The 23221-nt window shown below is 41.1% G+C and overlaps 2 protein-coding genes across 2 annotated transcripts in view; one reads left to right on the top strand and one right to left on the bottom strand.

Annotated features, from left to right (window-relative positions):
• The window catches only part of LOC308403394 (NACHT, LRR and PYD domains-containing protein 12-like), a 1254170-nt gene that overhangs the window by 480761 nt on the left and 750188 nt on the right, over window positions 1-23221 (bottom strand). The gene's annotated exons all lie outside the window — the stretch shown is intronic.
• LOC308399749 (nectin-1-like) lies at window positions 765-9347 on the top strand (the record flags this gene model as incomplete). The annotated part of the gene is made up of 5 exons (XM_080887187.1): window positions 765-870; window positions 1016-1083; window positions 5504-5612; window positions 8426-8764; window positions 8857-9347. 5 exons carry the CDS (start codon window positions 765-767, stop codon window positions 9162-9164), a joined length of 930 nt encoding a protein of 309 aa, XP_080743313.1. The 3' UTR covers window positions 9165-9347.

The raw sequence follows: 23221 nt of genomic DNA, 5'->3' as shown, positions 1-23221 counted from the left end.
TAACACAAGGGCTGACGAATTCTATGTAGGTCCTTATCCTGCCCCGTCTTTTTACAGGTATGAAAAAATGTCTGAATTTGAAAAGGAGAAATTTATGGCGTGGTACAAGCCTGCCTGCGAGAAACCATTTGATTTACAGGCTGAAATGCGTAAGTACTGCATTAATGATGTCGAAGTGTTGAGAATGGCTTGTAAAATATACCGCGAGACCTTGATGGAGTGCACGCAGATTGATCCATTTTCACACGCCACCCTGGCATTATACTGCATGGGGATTTTCAAAACCTTGTTTCTTCCAAAAGACACCCTGGCATTGACTCATCACAGTGCGCATGTTGATCAGAATAAGACATTTTCAGACGTGTCTCTTGAATGGCTTCAATACGAAACAAAACATTGTCATCAAGCATGCTCTCAGAGGCGGCGAACAAAAAGTAGGACCTTATTTTGTGGATGGATTTGATGCTTCCAGCAGAAGTGCATATGAATTCTTTGGGTGTTTCTATCACGGTTGTCTCCGCTGCTACCCGGAGAGTGATGTTAACCCTGCCGCCAAGCTGTCATATGGCGAGTTGTATCATGCAAGTTGTGAGAAGGTGAATGCTCTAAGAATGCATTATGGTCTTAATGTCGTGGTCATGTGGGGGTGTGATTGGTCATCATTAAAGTCGACTGATCAGTCAGTCAAGGACTTTATGCGCAAATACAAAAAGCCTGAGCCTCTGGACCCTAGAGACGCGTTGTTTGGGGGGAGGACTAATGCGATGAAACTGTACCACAAGGTTGATGATGGTGGAGATGAAAAGATCAGATACTATGATTTTACAAGTCTTTACCCCACTGTTCAGTGCATGAAGAATTATCCAATAGGTCACCCTCAGATCATATACAATAATTTTGACAGAGTTGAAAATTATTTCGGGTTTGTTAAGTGCACTGTGCTTCCTCCAAGGGGTCTATTTCATCCTGTTCTGCCCTACAAGTGCCACAATAAGCTGATGTTTCCTCTCTGCAGAACGTGTGCTGAAGAGCAGCGCCAGCACAGTGATTGTGTGCATGCTGAGCGTGAGAGGCAACTGTCAGGTACTTGGGTTTCCTTTGAGCTTGAAAAGGCTATTGAAAAAGGGTATCAGATTGTCTCCCTTCTCTTTCTTGGGTTTCTGCTGCCTGAGGTATTCACTGAGCACTCGGTCAGTTGGGGCCATCTTCCCAATGTATTCTTGGATGTTCGTTGTCTCATCCTGGACTGTGGTGCTGACACTCACCAGTCCCCGGCCCCCTTCCTTCCGCTTAGCGTACAGCCTCAGGGTGCTGGACTTGGGGTGAAACCCTCCATGCATGGTAAGGAGCTTTCTTGTCTTTATGTCAGTGGCTTCTATCTCCTCCCTTGGCCAGCCTATTACCCCAGCAGGGTACCTGATCACGGGCAGGGTGTAGGTGTTGATGGCCCGGATCTTGTTCTTACCATTCAGCTGACTGGTCTGAGCCAGCTTTACTTTCTACGAAGGCTCAGATGGTAAATGGACTGGTTCTTATATAGTGCTTTTCTCCTCTCATTGAGCACTCAAAGCACTTTGTACAACTTGTGCATTCACCCAATCGAACCCATTCACACAAGCACTTTCTCTAAGGTTTTTAGTGCTTCTAACATTCACTCGCATTCACACTACGATGGATGCTTTTAAGACACTGTCACTATTGTGTTTTTTTTTTTTTTAATGTCCACATGTAGAGCCCTGAGAAAATTAGTCAACAGTCAACAGAATGACTGGGATGTGTATCTGGATGCTACACTGTTTTCTTTGAGGTCCAAGGTCCACACCACAACCAAATACACACCATTCCGTTTAATGTATGGGAGAGAATTGGTAAATGGTAAATGGCCTGCATTTGTATAGCGCTTTACTCAGTCCCTTTTGGATCTATAGCCATCAGAATTGTTGTCTTGAGGCCAAGAAAGATGCCAAGCGGATTTATTTTACCAAGTGGATCATCATGGCCTTGCCATATTGGTCCATTTGATTGACCTTTATTATAATTATGAATTTATTTTGTTTTTATTTTTACTCAGTCCCTAAGGACCCCAAAGCTCTTTACACTACATTCAGTCATCCACCCATTCACACACACATTCACACACTGGTGATGACAGATACATTGTAGCCACAGCTGCCCTGGGGCGCACTGACAGAGGCGAGGCTGCTGGACAGTGGTGCCACCGGGCCCTCTGACCACCACCAGTAGGCAGACACGGCGTTAGTATCTTGCCCAAGGACATTTGGCATGCAGCCAGGAGGCAGCCTGGGATCGAACCACCAACCTTCTGTTTAGTGGCTGACCTGCTCTGCCACCTGAGCTACGTATTCTTCCTGTTGAAGTCCCAGTAAGTGTTATTAAGGAATTCTATTTATGCAAAAACTGTGATAATGCATGAATTAAATGTAATCTTAATTGGAAAGTGTGCATACTGATATTAGCTGCAGCTTTAATCTTCTCTGCTTAACTTCTATACGCAAGACACATTTTAAAGATAAAGTAAGTGACTAGTTACTACTTTATGTTTGTATCTTTATGTAAAGTAATAAATGTTGAGGAGACCTTTCAGTATGTGTTCACCTATGGAAGTGTATCAAGAGTAAAAAGTGACTATACACAAAATGATAGGAGTCTATCTTTGTGGCTTTCTGTGATCAAAGCTTTATAATAGTATATTTACTTTTAAACTTGAGTTATTATAGTTCAGATTTTCAGTTCATGTTTCAAATGCATTATTTGCCATTATGATTTTAATTGTGATTTAAAATGTGAAAATTTTAGCTGTCCTCCATCATTCTCCCTGAGGAGTCGAGTTACGGTGACTTTGTATCTTCTACAAGAGACGCACAAGAGCAAGTTAAAAAAAACTGTAGAGGAAAAGATGGCAAATTCCCAAGACTTACAAAAGGAAGCCTATGCTAGACAAGTCCAGAAGTACAGAAACCTTGTGTACAGCGTTGGAGATGAAGTTCTTCTTTTGAACATGAGGAAACGTGGAAGGAAGGGAGGAAGACTTGATCCAGATTTTTACAGGACCCTACACCATTCAAGACATCGCTGGCAAATGTGTGAGATTAAAAAAAAAAAACACAGAAGGAGCAACTTTAAGAAATCACTACAGCATTGACCATATCAAGCTGTACAGAAGAAGCCACCATGTAAATATCAGTGACAATGAAAAATACCCAACTCACAGTCAGACAGTGAACAGCAGCACAGACCTGAAGATGCCCCCCTGCCATCCTACTGCTAACCCTCAGTGCCAGCAAAGTCCAGAGGATTCATTATGCACCCAAAACGGCTGACAAAAGTTGTTGCTCCCACAAGGAGTTTAATTGTGTTCCAGGACCAGAAACACATGAACAAGAACTTCCCTCCCGGAAACAAAGCTTAGAAAATGAAGTTGGCATAGTGAACAACTCTTTTTGACCCATTGGTCATTTGTTGCCAGTTTGGCGTTGCAACTTGATTGACTGTTGCATGACTTTGTTTGCATTTTGCAGTCTTCAACTCATATTGGATATAAAGAAACATGCAACGTGCACTGAGCTTGTAGAAGTCTAGAAATGGATCTGCCTGTCAGTAATTTTCTATTTTGCCCACCCGCTGTACCTTTCCTATTTCTCTGCGTGTAAATGCATACCTATTGTATTGACTTTTTTCCTGTTGTGGCCCGTCGGCCTTTACCGGCTTATCCACTAAAAATCTCATGCATGCCTGAGCTAACTTATCATATTTTTCTTTTAGTAAAGAGGCTATGGCGTGCAAAGGATACTGGAGTCAGTTGTTGGAACATAAAAGTTATTTGATTCCTCTTTTCGAACACTGCAGGGGTCACGGTGGTTTCTGATGAGGTAAGAGAACTTATCATTATTGATTCTGATTTCGAGGTTGTGCTCCTTCTGAAGCATTTGCAGTGCAGAGACCATTAATAGTTTAAAATGTGCGGGTAGGTCGGGGGGTTTATATTGCAAAACTCTAAGGTTTCACCCATTCACTTCAACAGGAAAAAATGTTATCAACCACAACACAGATGTTGTGACATCTGTGACATCATAATATCCAGTTTCAGTATATGCAGAAAGAACCTTTATCAGCAATTCTATTTTTTTTTTGATGTTTTTGTGTACAGCACTCAAGCAGTTACTTCAAAAATTGTTGCTGTTGTTGTATAAACTCTGATTTTTCAAAACAGGTCATTGATGCATACCCGCACCGCATTGAGAGATGAAAGGAAAGTAAGAAATGTCCTTTGCCTACTAATTTTGATATAAAAAAAAAACGTATTTACTGTTCTCTAACATTTTTGTATACTTGTGCAGAATGCTGCACACCTGCTCTGTTCAGTAGTTGCAAGCTCGTTGTTTTCTGGGCAGTTCAGATGCCTCAACAAGGTATGTTGAAAGCTCAGAAGTGGTCCAAACAGTTGACTCCTTTCTGTTGCTGAGGAAAGAGTTCGGTTCCTTTAAAGAAGACTATATTTGAAAACACCCTGAGACGCATGGTACCTAAGTAAATCCAAATTACTCTGCACTTCCAATCCCACAGATGAAGTTCCCAGTTGAAGACGTGGCTGTGCCCTGTGAACTTTGGTACGCACTGGGATAGCTCAGTAGGTAAAGTGGTCGCCCCATAATCGGAAGGTCGGCGGTTCGAATCCACTTAACGGCTACCCTGAGGTACCCCTGAGCAAGGTACCGTCCCTACACACTGCTCCCCGGGCGCCTGCTTAGTGGGCTGCCCACTGCTTCACTGAGTGAATGGGTCAAATGCAGAGAAAAACAAGTAATTTCCCCATGGGGATCAATAAAGTATCCATTATTATTATTCTTGTGGTATGTGTTCATTTTGTTATTAATTTGCGTAATTTGTTGTGAAGCAGTTTCTTGCACAAAGGGTTTTTTTTAAATACGTTTTCAGTGGCACAAACTATTGTAATTTTTTAATTTATTAACTTTTTCTTCAGATTGTCAACATTTCTGCACAGAAAATACTGCTCATAGACCCCATGGGGAATGAAGGTGTTTATGACAGGAAAATTCTGCACAACTGGAGGTATGTATGATACTGAGGTGTTATTCTTAGATAAAACATTTCTTGTTTCATTACAAAATTTTTGTTCAACTAGGAATTTTCTGAGTATGAGAGGGCATGAAGACACCATGGAGTGGCAGTTACAGACTATGCAACACAACAAGCAACAGGATTCCAGCAGTTGTGGAGTTTTAATGTTAAAGGTAACCCTTATTCAAATGATTCCATTTCTTGTTAGTTATAATTAAGACTTTAAGTGAATTTAAGTGAAGTGAAATTTATTTCGGTCAACAACAACAACACAAGTTATCATTTTACATAGAAGTACAGTAACAGTAACTGAAAAAGGAATAGGCTGAAGCTTTGTGGATTATAATTATCCTATCCTTTACCTAATTAAGACTTTACATTCTAATTATGATCAATCTCACAGTTTGCAGAACACTACCTTGATTTTGGAGAGGTCGGTGAGGTGTCAACCACTACAGAGGCAGTTGTGCTGGAGCGAATGCAGATAGCTTGCACCCTACTTGAAAATCGAGGTAAGTCCAGTAAAGTCCTTATCACGTTAGAGTGTGTACTTCCATTTTAAATAGTGCTTTTCAAACAGCACAGTGCAAATAGTGCTCTTCAAACACTTTCAGATAAGACCCTTCTCAAAGTCTAATTTAAAAAATTCAGGAGACAAATTTTCCTTGAAGTATATTTGAAAAAAATGTACTATTACTCCACCTAAACTTGGTTTATCTGACCCAGATAGACTGCAGGTCATAACTTACCTGAAGTTAAGTTCACCTCAGGTCTCTGCTCCTCCTGCCTCACCTTCCCTCATCCACCTGTTGCCTCTGTGGAAGCTCCGCCATAGCCACCACCAAACAACTGACTTATTTTTACACATCGACCAGCATCCGGCCAATCCACCACCTTTCATTGTTTATACCGTTACAAAACAAAAGTAAAAAAACCTCATCGGCTCATAAAAAAGAAAAATCACCATCGGTATGCCCGATGGCCAGTCCAGCTATGGTCGTGCTGTTACGAGTTCAAAATTGGGGATGGAGACAAGAGAAAAAACCACAATAACAACACTGGTCCGGCCGGGTTGAGTCAAACAATGATTTTAATGATCACACGCGTGGGAGATGGACACTGTATGCAGACAGCCTCAGGTCTCAAAATGGTGGAGCATTGATCAAACTCTTATAGCCTCTGGTGCCCCCACCTTATCATAAAAGCCTAAACATTCACATGCTTTTCTCTCACACGGCGCCTAAGCTACGACCTTGGCTCCCCGTTTATCTGCTCCTGCTGAGATGGGGCAGAAAACTCCAGCATGTTCTCTTCTAATCAGACAAATAAGGCGATGACTTTCTGCAAACAGTATTTCTTATAACATCATAAAACAATATCATTCATCCACAATAAATCAGCAGTCTACTTTAATGCAAATCAGGTTAACTAATGCAATAGTTATCAGCTTCTTCTAATTCAGGAGAATAATGCAAACTAAAACTACCTAATAATTCACAATCTTTAATTAGGCGTCTAACATGGCATAAAATAATATTATAATCTAACACTATGCATTGTATAATAGCCAGTGAGGGGACAGACATGGCAAATGGTGCAACATGTCAGACTGTGGGATTATACATTTGTTAGTTTTTCTAATGGCCTCTTCAAAAGGTAAGTTTTATTCCGTATTGTTGTTTTTGTTTTTTAAAGTTATTTATTGTGACAAGAGAAAAAAAAAGAAAACAAGAACCTTCACTCGTAATAATTAAAAATTGATCCTAAAATGTGAGAACTTTTCTCTGAAGTGACAAAGAGATTGTCTTTAGACAGAGTTAGAGGGAGATACAATTACTGTTTGAATGAGTGACAAAACGTTTCTCCCACTGAACAATCAGCCTAATAAAAGAGAACAAAATCAACTTTCTGTGTCATGAGTTGTTCTTCATTCAGATTAATGAGACTGTTTTGAGAGCTGTGTGAAAACAGCTTTAGACTGTTTTGTTAAAGGTTGCCCCATGCCTATTCATATTACGATGAAAGCAATAGATAAACCACATGTTTGTGTGTTATGTATGTATGGTTGGTAAATTAACAAAAATTGGGTTGTATGTGGCCTACAATGTAAAAGACGTTTCACAACCCCAATGTAGTGAAAAACAAGAAGGCACTCATTTCCATTAGACAGAGACGGAGTTCAGGTCATAAGTAGTTTACTGACAATTATTTAACATTTGAAATTAAAAGATCCGTCAGTCCATTCACATATATACTGTTCAGAGAAGGAATGTAGTTTAGAGCAAAGTGTAGTAGTGTGAAGTGGCTAAACACACTCACCAATTGTTCTAAAATAAACAATTTATCAAAACATTAACAGTCTTTCACACATACATACGGTTTATACACTATTTTAAAAAGAAGGGGTTGAAGACCTGATTGATTACAAAAAGTCTATTAAAATGTTCTGGGTAACCACAGAAATCTTAGTCAGTTATGTCTGAGAGAGAATGTTTATGACAGAAGTAATGCCAAAATCTCAACAAACCAAAGTTACATACATGCTAAAGAGAAAGATCAAACAGTGCTGAAATTAGGAAGTGGGCAATATAGGGCTTCCCCAGTGAAATAACTGATCTGAAATAATTGAGGCACAAATTAATAAATAACATACTAGTAATCCACAGAAGGGGAGGCCTCTGGAAAAATGTAGAAAATCAATGGGAATTTCTACAGTAGCACGAGTTACCAGTCAATACCAGTCCTGGTATTGGTTATGTTGAAGTGATGGGTTTTATAATTCACTTTTGGTCCACTGAAGGGATTGTTTTGTAACCCCAATATTGTTATTTTGTAAATAAAAAATATGACCTCAATTAAACCTTTAAATTCCCTGCACTTGTCATAGATATCTACATGATGTCCAACAAATATACATCAAGTCCAAGGTTCTAATGTTGAACGCCATATTGATGTCCAGCTTAAATCATGGTTGGACCTCCAAATTGTTGGAAAAGTTCAAATGCAGTACAGACCTCCAGAATTGGTCATGGACCAACAGAACCAATATATCTGTACATCTATCTGACTTTCTTTGTATAGTTGGTAGCTAACTGAATTGTCTTACTTTTTTTTTATAGATGAAAGAAAATGTCCCTGAAACATACAGTATGAAACAATGAGTGTCAGGTTTATATTTATAGTCTACATCACATTTAAGTGGTACCCATATGTCAATTTGTTTGAGCCTAAAACACAGACTACTCCATGACCCGAATTATTGTTTAATCCTTCCCATCAATACCTCTCAGTTCCACATCTCTAACTCATGTTATTCTCCATGCAGCTCTAACAGCAGTGGTCCAAACACAGCAGACTGTGCTGGCAGCAGTGGGAGAAGATGCTGAATTCAGCTGTCAGCTCTTGGACACTGAAGACGTCCTTCAGGTCACATGGCAGAAAATCTCACGTGATGTGGAGACAAATGTTGCCACCTACAGCAAGTACTATGGTCAGAGAGTGAATGATGGCTTTAACGAGAAAGTCAAGTTTAAATACACTGGACTACAGAACTGCTCCAGAGTCATCAGGAATGTGACGGAGCAGGATGAAGGATGCTATCACTGTCTGTTTAACACTTATCCTGAAGGCTCCTTCACTGGTAGAACCTGCTTCCAAGTCTATGGTAAGAACTTTTGCATTAATGTGTTTAAATGTGCTAGAAACTGATTTCCTTTCAACAACATATTCCTTGCAATATCTCCTGATCCTTCACAGAGCTGCATGAACCTGTTGTTGATGTCAGAGAGTCAAACTCTGCTGAAGAGTGGGTTGTTTCCTGTTCAGCCACTGGTCGACCTGCTCCCACTGTAACACTCTCACAACAACACCTCAGCTTCTCACAGTACAACACTGTCAGTGTGTCCAACACCAACGCTACATTCACTGTCACCACTACAGCTGTGCTCTCAGGTTCACGTAAACACAGCACACAGGTGGGATGTGCAGCACGAGTGCTCTCTGCTCCTCACAGAGAGGTGATGGAGACGATTCCTGAGGTCCAGCAGACGTCAGATTATCAGTGATGGTGAGAAACTGAGATGCAATAACAATGCATTGTGGTAGTATGCATTTTCTCTTTGATCAATAATTGATGTATTCATTTTGATCAGTGTCACATTTTTCCTGCTTTTTCAAGTTTCCTCCTGGATCATTGTATTAGCTGCAGTATTGGTGATGATGGTCTTTGTCAGTGTTGCTGCTCTGCAGTAGGCTACTCTTTAAAGAAAAAGACCAGATAACTTTCATTTTGGATTTCTTGTCATTTTTTTCTACACCAAAATCTATCCAATAATATCTGCATAACATTTTCTACTTGTGATTTAGTTATTAATTCTTTGCTTCATGATTCAATCGGTCTTTGTCTAGTATTAAATTTTGTGTTTCCCATTTAATCCCACTGGCTTTAAAGTGTTTCACCAGATTTTTACGAAGTATTTCCAGTCTTTTGTTGTCTCTGTCCCAAATGTTCTGAAATGTGTTGCATGTATTAAAAGAAGTTGGACCAAAAAATGTACTATGTACTTATAAACTTACATTTATGAAAGCTGAACAAACATTGATATACTTGACTTTTGTAACAGTGAAAAGGCGATCTGTTTTTATTGATAAATATATATGTTTGCATTACTGTTATTTAGATTGCCATGTTAGAACGTAGCAAACAACATTGTTTGTTCCTCTATGGTTTCTTTATTTTTACAAATCTAAATGTTTTTTGTCAAAAGATTAATAATTTCATATTGAGGTCAGATGGTCAGCAGTTTTGATGTTTTTGCAGAGATTTTATTTTTTGCAAAATAGCACAAGTAAACATTAAAAGTAGTTCCTAAATCAAGGCATTTATTATTAAGGCGGCCATTATTATGGCCCTGTGTGGAAAAAGTGATTGCCCCCTAAACCTAATAACTGGTTGGGCCACCCTGAGTAGAAACATCTGCAATAAAGCGTTTGGGATAACTGGCAATGAGTCCTTTACGAGGAGGTGGAAGAATTTCTGCCCGCTCATCTTTACAAAATTGTTGTAATTCAGCCACACTGGAGGGTTTTTGAGTATGAACCACCTTTCCAAGGTCACAGCACCTCAATCAGATTCACGTATGAACTTTGGCTAAGCCATTCCAAAGTCTTTCTTTTGTTTTACTTAAGCTGCTTAGAGGTGGACTTGTTGGTGTGCTTTGGATCAAGTGCACTTCAGCTTGTGGTCGTGAACAGATGGCCAGACATTCTCCTTCAGGATCCCAGAAACTGGATTCTGTTCATCTTGACATTGCATCTCCAGACTGAGAGATCTCAATTACTTTGTTTCTTATTTGCTTCTGAATTTCCTTGGATTGCGCCATGATGTGTAGTTTTTGAGGATCTTTTGGTCTACTCTACTTTGTCAGACAGGTCCTGTTTAAGTGATTGATTCAGCACAGGTTAGGCAGTAATCGGGCCTGGCTATGACTATGGAAAAATTGTATATTTTCTATTGATAAATGCAAATATTTTATGTCTGTTATGTGCATTGCCATGTGGAGAATATAAGGACAAAAATTGTGTGGTTTACATTGTTTCTTCCTCTTAGATTTCTGGATTTTTTTTTAAATTGCATTAACTTTATGTTAATTTCAGTGCACTTTCCCATTTCTTTAAATTCAAACTACAGTCCTGTGAATAACTAGAAACACTTCTAGCAGCACAAATGTGAGCTAATTGTTTTCTGCTTGACTTTATCAGTCTCTCATATTGTTGTGGAGGAATGTTGGCCCACTCTTCATTACAACGTTGCTTCAGTTCTTTGAGGTTTGTGGGCATTTATTTAAGCACAGCTCTCTGAATGTCCCAGGTTGAGGTCTGGACTTTGCTTTTCAGCTATTCTGCTGTAGATTTGCTGCTGTGTTTGGGATCATTGTTCGACTGCAAGACCTAAACTTTACCTATTAAACAGTTAACTCTGTATTTTACACTTTATGTGAATATTGTTGCAGATTTCAATTATTAATGTTTTTATAACTTTGTTCTTTCTTATATTTAATATTATACAATATTTATACTTCATGTCTCTGTCTTCTTTTGGACACTCCAGCACAGCATCACTATAACTTTGTCCTCACTGACAATAAAGCTGTTTTATATATTTCATTGCAAATGTTTCAAGCAATTTGTAGCTGTATCTTAAGATATTTTGTTAATAATATAGTATTTTATATTGTTTTTTTCCCCATATTTGAGAAATATTTAACATGTAAAAGTCTGTTTATGTACAATTTGGTGATATTAGCCCTGATTATTGGAGGAACTTGTACATGAAGCAGATTTCTGAGACTTCAGATTTGAAGGTTGTTGTCATATAATCTAAATGATGGCAGATTAACGTTCCCTACCTCTGTCCTACAACCACAGGACTCGTTTGCATTCGACTGATAGAAATTTCAAGCTCAGTGTTAATGAAGATTTCAAAGGCCTTAGTGCAGGGGTAGGGAACGTCTAAAACCTGCAGGGACACCGGCCCTCGAGGCCTGGAGTTCCCTACCGCTGCCTTAGTGTGAAAGGAATGAAGCTGTAGCGCCTCCCAGTGGTTGAAAAGAGGTACACAAGAGGTTTTTGCAACCTGCTGTTTAATGAAGGTAATCAGCTGGGACAAAGGTACATTATGAGAATAATATCTCTGACAAACCTCTACCTCAATTAAAAGATGCATTTTGATTTACATGAATGCATTTCATCTTCTCTGCAAAGGCTACACAACCTTCTTTGCCATTTGAGTGTGTCCAGTCCAGCTGAAACCAGCTCATTACTGATGGCATGAAAACGATCTGTGAGGTAACATTTTTACTGTCATTCATTCCTGTTGAAAACTTGTCACGTGTTTGCTTAGGTTCTTCTCAATAATCCTCCCGTATCCTGTGTAAAAACTACCCGAGCTTAAAGTATACAGACTGCCGGGAGGGGCGAGACGGGAATTTTCATTGCATATATATATATATTAAAATACAGATAGCAGCAGCCACGAAAACATAGGCAAGAGAGAGCATAGCAGTGTCGTAGATGTAGCCAAATAAGACAGATAAATTAAGATGGAAAATCCCCAAAACAAAACCCAATCTTTAGTGTGGGAGCATTTCCATGTCATTCCCAAAGGTGTAATTATTTTCAGCGACTGCAAACTGAACACAAACTTTTCATAACTGAGTTTGTTTCTTCAGTTGTATTTTGGTAATGCTGTTGTACAGCAGGGAAGCAAACACAAGTGCTAACGCTAACAACATCCAATCAGGATTTATTGGTTAGATCAAAGCTAACATCTGCATTACATGTGAGCACTACACATGTTATTTAACATATATAACGTATAAGATTTTTACATCTTTCTCTTTCCCTCGAGAAGAACTGCTAAAACTGTAGAAATAACATTACAGAAAAGCAGGACATGCTCAAGCAAAACATTATAGAAAGTCTGTCACGGTTCTGGGTCAGTTTGACCCAGTATTTTGAGTTGTCATGTTTTTGCAGGTTTAGTTTAGTTCCATGTGTCATTTTCTGTCTCTCTCTCTATGTCGAGTCTGCGTCTTAGTGTGATGGTTTCTTGTTCCTGTTTTATTGTGAAGGTCTGTGTCTCATGTGAGTGTGTTCAGTTTTACCTCTGTCTCGTCTTGGTGATTATTCCCAGCTGTGTCCACCACCTGTGTGTAATTCCCCTGTGTTTCTCTGTGTATTTAAGTCGTGTCCTCTGTCATTGTAGTTGCTGGTGCGTCTGTGTATCCACCATGTCTCACCCGTGTGTTCTCCCTGCTGTCCATCTCCTCTGCTCGTTCTTGTCCAGGTTTGTGCTCTGTAGTTTAGTTGTTTCCAGTCTAGTTTAGTTCGTGCTCCATTTGCTGTTTGTCCATATTTATTTTTGTGTTCAATAAACCACCTTCACTTCTCCACTACTGCCTGCGATTGGATCCTCATTTATTATTTTCACACGGCTCTCCTCACCCGCCGTGACAGTACGGACCAGCCAGATATGGATCCAGCGGCAGTCACCCCACCTAGGGAGCTTCAGGAGGCCGTTATCGACTCTGCTTCTAAATTGATTTACCAGCTTTTAGAGCATGAGGGAGAAGCGTCTCTTTACACTGTGGAAGCCAACCTACAACACCTTATTTCCAGTTACCCCTGGTTATTGGACTCACTGCATCCGCTCGTACAGAATTTTGTTCTTCACGAGCTTCACCTACACCCCCCCCGCCGCTACCGCTTGCCTGCTCATGCAGTGATATCATCAGTGACAAGTCAGGTGATAGAGGCTAATGCAAAATGGTGTTTCAGTGAGGCACAATTTATTATGACAATACATTTTTTTAAATACTCAGTATGAATTAAACAGGTTAAAGGTCAATGCTCTGTTGTAATATAAAGACAAAATGATTGACAGCAGCCCAGCAATATCAGTAAAATGCAAATTAGCCACATGGTGCAATGTAAGGAGCTCTGTGATTGGTTAGGAAAGGACAGACTGGCCACCTCGATTTTTCTTCACTGCACATTGATCCATAGCTTTGCTCTGTAAAGGCTAACAAAGTGCTTTTGCTTTACAAAGACATTCAGCGTCGGTATTCACTCTTTTAAAATGCCACTGAACACTGGAGTGAAATGGAGCCCTGATCCTCAGAGTTTTATTGTTGCTAACATTTCTTATAGATAGCACAGATAGTGCCCCACTGCAGTAATCACTCATGTCTAGATATTCCTGTTAAAAAGGAGTTTTTCCTCCCCACTGTAACATGGCAAACATAGCAAACGGATAATCCAGCTGAAGCTTCAGACAGCCGTCAGACAGTGAAACACTGCCATCTGCTGGACGCGAATAACAAAGACGCTGCTTTGACGGGTGAGGGCGTTTCAACAAGTCTGCAACGACTCAAGCATCAAACTACAGAACTATTATAGCGGACATGGTGCTTTAATGGCTTCCCTAACGCAGGTCAGAAAGGATAATAGAAACTCAATAAATTATGAAATACAAAACTTACTGGTTCACTGCACACACAAAACGTCTCTTATTAGCACAACACTGCTCAGGGCTCAGAGTATATTCCTTATAACCTATTAAACCTTAGCATGTTATTTTGAAGTGTTACAGGTGAAACAGCCAACCAGTGAAGTTACCTGTAATTTCAACATTGAGCTACAAAAATGCTTTTTTTTTTTATTTCTTTTTACAGTTTTGCAATTTTACACAAGTTTTATCATCAGTGTCACAATGACTGCTGCTAAAATTGAGTATGAGCTTGTTGTTGGTCTGATTAAAAGGTTAAATGTAAAAGCATAATTTAAACATGTGATGTGAGGTCATTAATTACAGTGCAGGTGTCCTGCTTTAGGATCATATATTAATACTTCCAAAACAGTAAAGTTGTAGAGAACCTATGTTCATTATCGTTGCTCATCATGGAAAGACAAAGACGTCAGACTCTGCTGAAAAATATTACACCCTCCTACTCTCTGCACACAGCGGTCTGAGGGACCTTCCAGGATCGGGGATTTTAATTATTTTGTTCTTTTTTGGTCTTACTGGTTAGTAGGTGGTGATTTTGTACCTGGTGATCTCACATTTGGAACATAAATTGCTTTGGAGCAGATTAGGTTCAAAGGATAACTTGGCTCTTGAAGTTAGCCGGATAAGACAGCGTTCTGCTTCACAGTTGAGGCCTCAGAGAGTTGTTGCTAACCAAAGTCTATCTTGTACGGCCATGCAGCATCTTATGACATTTTGTAACCTGAGCAGTGAAATGATTGCTGTTTTAGTGCACATACACAGTGTGGGGATCAGTATCAGGACAATAAAATTATGGTGCAGAAAGCTGCATCTGGTCAGAAGGAAAAGCACGCACACTTGGAAGACTTGACCATTTGCACAAAATGAATGGCTGACACTGGACAGATGAGAGAATGTGGATGGTCACACCCTTGTGCATTAAAGAGGGCTTTCAGTTCATTGAAAACACAAAACCAAACACACAAAAGACACAATGAGACAGCTGATCAGTTTGCTTCACTAAATCATCGACACAAGCCGTGTTGTAGAGGGTACTGCAGCCGTGGCAGGTTATCATCTTAATGTGGCCCTGAAACTCCATCGTACGCCACAAAGCTGTGAATAAATGAAAAGCAAAGAGGCATCATCACTAACATAATAACTGTAGAAGTTATCCCGCTGCATTACATTTATCAGGATATCGTAATAAATGTTCATCATATGTTGCTTTGACCCATCATTGTTGTCATTAATATCGGTACGTGACACTGGACACTTCCTGTCATTCATATGTCATGACTTTGTGATCAGTGTAGCAGCTTGAAAATAACTGCTTGGTTAACAGCAGGTGTACAGGCAGGTGCTCTGATCAAATAACATGTTTGGCTAAAGAAACAGAAAATAAAAATATGTACACCCACATCTCTACTTCTTCTTCTATTTTCAAACAAAGTCCCTAAAGATAAAATTTAAAATTGGTTCTTTGCTAAGTTGTGTGTTTTGTATTGTATTTGACAACTCGGGTTTGTCCCCTTGAGTTAGGTTAAGTGGTTTAACCCCCCCAAAAAACAAAAATATCGCTCTGAAAGCGATCAGGTACAAGGACTGGACTGAAAATGGGTGGAAAAAGCAGTTAATGTCCAAAGAAAAACTTTAAATGACCTTCAGAAAGTCTAAAGAAAGGAAGAAGAAGAACATCTGGCTCAGTACAGGCAAAATATAAAGAACTGAGGAGAGGCTCAAGACTTATTCACAGATAATCAATCAAATTAATCAAGCGTCATCTGGAAGCATCCTCCTGGCTGTAAGAGCGTCTCGTTTTTGTCTCATTAACTGTCTGGTGGCGCTCACAGTAGTCTGCTGTGATGGGGACCTCGAGGACTAATGTTACAGGGAAATCATTAGGAAAGTGCTTTGGACTGAGCTTTACTGAAATCTCAGTTTTCCCCCTGTCGGAGAGCTCCACCACCTCCACCCCTCCTCCTCCTATTCCTTCTTTTTAAACGTCAGTGCAGGTACCGTCTCCCTCCCTTCCATCCCTGTATTTTTGTTACATACACTCAAAAAATATATAAATGCAACACCTTTGTTACTGCTCCCATTCCCCATGGGATGGACGTAGAGACCTAAAATTCATTCCAGATACACAATATAACCATCCCTCCCAAACAGTGGTCACAAATCAGTCCAAATGTGTGGTAGTGGGCACATCTGCTATATTGAGATAATCCATCCCACCTCACAGGTGTGCCACATCAGGATGCTACTGAGTGTTGCTGGAGTTCCTGTGCTGTTAGATCCTCATCCTCTTCATGCAACTTGGAAGTAGGTGAAGTTGTGCCAGAAGATTTTTTTGTTGTGGTCGACAGTGTCAAAGACTTTGATAGATCAATAAAAAAGAGCTGCACAGTAGTTCTTTGCATCCAGCGCTTCGTAGACGTCTTTGAGAACTGTAATCGAAGCAGTTCCAGTACTGTGCAGTTTCCTAAAACCAGACTGGAAGGGAGATAAAATCATATTTTCATCCAGATAACTTTGATGTTGATTATTTACCAGCCTTTGAAGAACCTTAGATAAGACACAGAGTTTGGAAATTGGCCTGTAATTACTAACTGTTGAAGAATCACCAGCTTTCAGTGGGGGAGTACAGAGGCACACTTCCACATCTGTGGTAAAGCCTTCTGTTGTAGATGTGATCCACACAGAAATGTGGTCACAATTGTGAGTTAAGTGTCGAGATATATGGAGATTATTTTGCATGTTTTATTTTGCTGGTTTATTGGTGTAATTTAAAGCCACAATGTCGTGTAAGTTCCCTGTTGCCAGGAGAGTGTATAACACTTTGGACAGTAGGGGGCAGCAGCGTGCTTTGGGAACTGAGTCGGGTGCATTGCTGCTGTACGTTTTCCATTCTGGGAAGACTGACCAGGCGAACGGCAGCGTGTCTCCTGTGTTCACTTTCTCTCCTGTTTTACAGGTCAGTAATGTGTTCAAAACATAAAGAAATACACAGCTGGACACTGTGATACTTAAACTTTCATGACATAAGACGGGTCTGTGATATGTGATGTATTATACTGTCGCTATGTGAGCTACTTTAGCTCTGTAGGATGTTATAGCTAGGCTGTATGCCTGGGTAACGCTAGCAAGCTGTTGCAACTGCGTAGAATACTCCATATAATAATAAGAAGCACCAACCCAGTTGGGTTTACAGTTCCTGATAAACTTGTAGCTTTGTGTTCATGACAAATGTTTTGTATAACGTGTGTGTAAAGTGTTCTGAGCCCGCCTGAAGTCATGTGTAAACTTGTTGTTTCAGTGTTAGAATCTAACTGGTCTGAAAAAGACATATGAAGCGAGAGAGCTAATAAGAGTACGGCCAACAAAAATGCTGGCAAGGAAAGTAGTGCAATAATGTTGAAAGTAGAGTTTCCTTTCTATGATAAGACACTACCATGATGATGTGAATTATTTTGTTTATCTCATTTATGGGAAAAGAGGTGTAGTTATCATTTGTTTCATTCATTTAAACCCTTTGTTGTTTTATGTCAGTAGTGTGGACTAATATTGAAATGTACTGGTGGAAAACAAGCCATGTGAGGGAATGAGCAGTTATTGTGAAATTGAGTTAACAAAAGAGTGGAGCAGATATGCTTGTGTTGTGGATGATGTGGTTCTGTTGGCTTCATCGGGTGAGGGCCTCCAGCTCGCACTGGAACGGTTCGCAGCCGAGTGTGAAGCAGTGGGAATGAGGATCAGCACCTCCAAATCTGAGGCCATGGTTCTCATCCGGAAAAGGGTGGAGTGCCCACTCCGGGTCGGGGATGAGTTCCTGCCCCAAGTGGAGGAGTTCAAGTATCTCGGGGTCTTGTTCGCGAGTGATGGGAGAAGGGAGCCGGAGATCGACAGACGGATTGGGGCTGCAGCTGCAGTAATGCGGACGCTGCACCGGTCCGTCGTGGTGAAGAGGGATCTGAGTGTAAAAGCGAAGCTCTCAATTTACCGGTCGATCTACGTCCCTACCCTCACCTATGGCCACGAGCTGTGGGTAGTGACCGAAAGAACGAGATCGCGGATACAAGCGGCAGAAATGAGCTTCCTCCGAAGGGTGGCTGGCCTCTCCCTTAGAGATAGGGTGAGAAGTTCGGCCATCCGGGAGGGGCTCAGAGTAGAGCAGCTGCTGCTCCACATCGAAAGGAGCCAGCTGAGGTGGTTCGGGCATCTGACAAGGATGCCCCCTGGGCACCTCCTGGGCGAGGTGTTCCGGGCATGTCCCACCGGGAGGAGGCCCCGGGGCAGACCCAGGACATGCTGGAGAGATTATATCTCTGGGCTGGCCTGGGAACGCCTTGGTGTTCCCCCGGACAAGCTGGAGGAGGTGGCTGGGGAGAGGGAGGTCTGGGCCTCTTTGCTTAGGCTGCTGCCCCCGTGACCCGGCCTCGGATAAAGCGGATGAAGATGGATGGATGGATGGCTGGATGGATGAATAAATTCTGGCAAGACTGACCAGGCGAATGGCAGCGTGTCTCCTGTGTTCACTTTCTCTCCTGTTTTACAGGATCGTAATCTGGCTATGCGCCCATCATAGTGGGGCCTGTAACATAGAGAAAGATTAAAAATATAAGACACTGGCTCAGCTATAATATTTGCAGCCAAGTGCAAGAAGGAAGGAGAACGATTGTGAGGATGAGTTTCTGGTGTTGGGGCTATTCAAAGCCTTACAAACCTCTTCTACTGTGACAGGTGTGAAGGAAAAGGTATCAGTAAGCAGGAACTACGAGCAGAGTTGTGTGCAAGAGGTTTACCATCAGATACTGTGCTGAACAAAGAACAAGAAGCAACAAAGTGTTTGTTAAAGCAACATTTCAGTTTTGTGTGACACAGGAGTGGAGTCGATATTTAAGTGAGGAGGAAGCTCTGAGGAGTCACAGCTGGCAGAGACACTTTATAGTTTGCCAAAACCTCCTACGGTCGTTTGGACTGTCAGTCGTTAAAGTAAAAAATAGTTACATTGGATCTTGATGATGGAGGCAGTAATCCGATTACACAGCTAATGAAAACGTAGCCAATCAGCATCAAAGCCAGACTTCCTGCCCAGGCCTGGTTTCTCTCATGTAGGAGATCGGCCGGTACTGAACCAAGCCAGGCCTGTCCCGACCTTTCACCCTGACCTGGCAAAAAGGGGCGTGTCTGTCCACAAAGTAGACACAACTCTCCTGTAAATGTTCCCAAACTGACATTGTCAGCCTGTTTAATACGACCCCAGTTCAAACTGATGCGGGGCTCGGAGCGTGAGATTTTAGTGTTTCTCACAGCACCAACTATGCAGTGATCACTCAGGTCGTTGGCAAAAACTGCAGATGTGGAAAACGTACGCAGCATATTAGTTAAAAAAGGTCAATAAGAGCTGATTTATCTGGGTGTTTAGGATCAAGGCGTGTGAGGCTTTAAATAATTTGAGTCAGTTTTAAAAACAAGCAGCGTGCCTTAAAATCATCAGACACAGAAGAAAGCCAGTCCCAATGAAAATCATCCATCTGAAAGACGTCATTAAAATGCAGCTCAGATAAAAGATGAACCAGAGACGGTGATGTGCTGGGGGAAGCAGATGGAGGCTGATAGCAGCCAACAACAGTCTGATTTCCAAACAGATCAATAGTTAAGGCCAAGATTTCAAATGGCTGAGGTGCAGATGGAGAGAACAAGACTTGAGCAGCAAGACAGACCTTCACATAAACTTCCAGACCTCCGCCTTTTCTGGGACAGTCTGAGTGCTAAATGTTAAATCCATCAGTTGCTACGTTTTTATCCAGTAAAGATTTGGAAAGTCTCAGAAACAACAATGATACCAGCACCGCTTGAACAGGCCCAGATTCCAATCATATCCATGTCAGGAAGCACACGACGTGATGCACGTGTAACCCAGACAGTTTTTAACATCTGCTGGTGTTTCACATTCAGCCAGAGGCCCAGGGTTAGGTTGGATACCAGACAATAATAAAAGCATCGTTATTAGACTCTAGAGCTCGTTTATAGCTGACACCACATGTAAGTTCACACAGAGACGATGACATTTTTCTAAAACCAGCAAACAATAAACAAGAAATGTAACAAGAGTTTCAGAAGAAGCTGTTTTACAGAGAAATGATTCCCTGAAGACAAAATTATTATTATCATCTTTATTTCTCCAGGTGAAAATTTAATTGAGATTAAAAATGTTGTTTTCAAGAGAGACCTGGCATCATGGCAGAAAGAGTCAGAAATACATCATAATTCAAACAAATACAAAATAGGAGAAACATCCTACATAAACTTCATAAAGTTTCATTAACAGACTTTGAACAATGGACTTCAAATTTCCCCCCAAAACAACAGAAACACATTTGAAGATAATGAATGACATTTATCCCTCTAAAGAAGGACTTAGACTACGATTTAATATGAATGAGAACATGTTCATAAATGGATGCAACCAAAGATTTCATCAATCCCTGATTTAGAGACAACAGAACATTTGGTTTGATTTCACAAGATAAGAATGACGACTGAGTTGGAAGATTGTTTTATGTTTAGTCAAATCTTTCATACATAAAGTCGGATTACAAAATCATCCCCTAAGTTTGTTGTTTTATTCAAGGAATTGAAATTATAGAGAAAATCTGTGAAATGACTTAAAGAAAACAAACCACAAAAACTCTATGATGCTCTAAACCCCCTGGTTTAGGTCGGCAACCTTTGCTAGATCCGCCCCTGCACAGTTACCAGCTGTCAGCTACCTAAAAAAGGAACCTGGGGTTATTTGTCTCTCAGAAACAGTTCATAACTTCCCATCAACTCATTCATGTCACCTAAAAGGTAAACCTGTTTCTCCATCACCTGCTCAGCTCTGATGATTCACTAAGGAAATCTCCTGGTTTCATCTTCAGTGTAAAGTTTGCGTGTTAGTCCCCATCGGGAAATAGTTCCTCTGCATTTAGCCCATTCACCCAGTGAAGCAGTGGGCAGCCACCAATGCAGCACCCGGGGAGCAATGTGTAGGGACGGTACCTTGCTCAGGGGTACCTCAGAGTAACCATTCAGTGGAGTCGAACCCCTGACCTTCCGATCATGGGGCCACCACTCTACCTACTGAGCTATCCCTGCCCCAAATTTCCCTCTCACCACATATCCAAACCGACATCATGACCAGCAGCTTTACAGCTGTGGCTCCAGCAAACATCAGCTGATACTAGAAATTAATATTAAATAAATTCTAACAACAGCTGATCAAGCTTAAACGTGCTGCTGTTGTTTAGCGCGACATCCGCTGGTTTCCTCTTTCTGGCGCAAAGTGGGAGATAAAAAAACAAGAGAGAAAAGCCGATCAGCTGATCATTGATCAATTTCATGATTGAAGTAGCAACAGGAGAGAGAGGGGAGAGAATGACAGTTTAAACACACAGAATAAATCCAGCTATGTGTCTTTTCCATTCTAGCTGAAGTCCGGGACAAACTGTGTTCCTTCTCAGCTCAAAACGAAACGCATAATATTTTCTCTGAATACGAGATGATTCTGTTTTTTACAGGACGGTTGGAAACTCTACTAAAATAAAGTTTACTATCAGTAACATCATAGCACCACCCAGCTGTATAGAAACTCCATCATGCTAGCTAGTACGCAGTACGAGTTATTGTAACTGACTGTAAAAAGTCAGCACAAGGAAAATAAACTCCACCTAAACTTGGTTTATATCTGACCCAGATAGACTGCAGGTCATAACTTCTTACCTGAAGTTCAGTTCACCTGACACTCGGACCGGCGGCCGCCTCGGGTCTCTGCTCCTCCTGCCTCCCCTTTCCCTCATCCACCTGCTGCCTCTGTGGAAGCTCCGCCATAGCCACCACCAAAAAACGGACTTATTTTTACACATCGACCAGCATCCAGCCAATCCACCACCTTTCATTGTTTATACAGTTACAAAAATAAAAAAAACATAATCGGCCCATTAAAAACCAAAAAATCACCATCTGTATGCCCGATGGCCAGTCCAGCTATGGTCGTGCCATCAGTTAACCCTTCTCGTGCCCAAGGTTGCCGACCCCTGCTCTAAGGCATCTGATTTGGATTCCTGACATCAAATATATTTTCCTTTGGCTCTGTTTTCTTCCCATTTGTGGCTTTAATGTAGTGTTACATCCTGTTTGTTTGCTTCCATCTGTATACATGTCCAGATTCACTGTTATGTTTCTATTCTTACATTGCTGTGTGATCACTGTTCCCTCTGCTAACTGATGTGACCTTTTGTATCTTACACTGATGCTTGTCATATTTGTATCTGCACCTAAAAGATAAAAAGTTTTCCATGCTAAAACACAGCTCCAGCTCCTGCAGTTCTCCCTCTGAACCACTAGATGTCTCTGTTATCTAAATGAAGACGTGCAGCACAGCAACCACAGCAGCGCTCAGATCACACGTGTCCTGTTATTATGTATAAAAGCATGAAACAGGTGAGACAGGTGGGATCAATATTAATGTTGTGGAAATATATGAAAAAGCAACAGAAGAGTGAAAACATTTCGTGTTTCTAGAAAGATCTTTCAGCTCACAGCTGCTCACAGACTGTATTTACAAGTGACAAACTGCAACTCTACAGTACATCTACAGTATATATCAAATATATTCTGTATTCAAATCTATTGAGTGATGTTTGAAAGTCTTTCCAGGTGAGTTTGATCCAGGAGGGTCTGAAGCCAGAGTCAGACAGAGACTGTGCAGAGACTGTAGAAGGACAGAGCAGCAGCAGAGCAGTCCAGATACACTGATGATCCTCTGTCAGATCCAGAGGGACACACAGGGATGATGCTGGACTCTACATTGTGTCTGACAGTGGAGCTGTTCTCAGAGCAGTTCACTCTGCAGCAAATAAAAGTCATCTGCACTTCTTCTCATTCCTCTGTCAGTCACTGCTGGATGAAGCTCTCCTCTCCACCTCCCAGTAACATGGCCCAGTCAGAGCATCTCTACACACAAGCTGCTGCTGCTTCAACCTCTCTGGATCATCAGGACACAGCTCCTCCTCTCTCAGCACACACACC

This window comes from Rhamphochromis sp. 'chilingali' (assembly GCF_963969265.1).
Source record: "Rhamphochromis sp. 'chilingali' genome assembly, chromosome: 1".
NCBI classification, from domain to species: domain Eukaryota; kingdom Metazoa; phylum Chordata; class Actinopteri; order Cichliformes; family Cichlidae; genus Rhamphochromis; species Rhamphochromis sp. 'chilingali'.
This window is presented reverse-complemented; position numbering and strand designations above follow the sequence as displayed.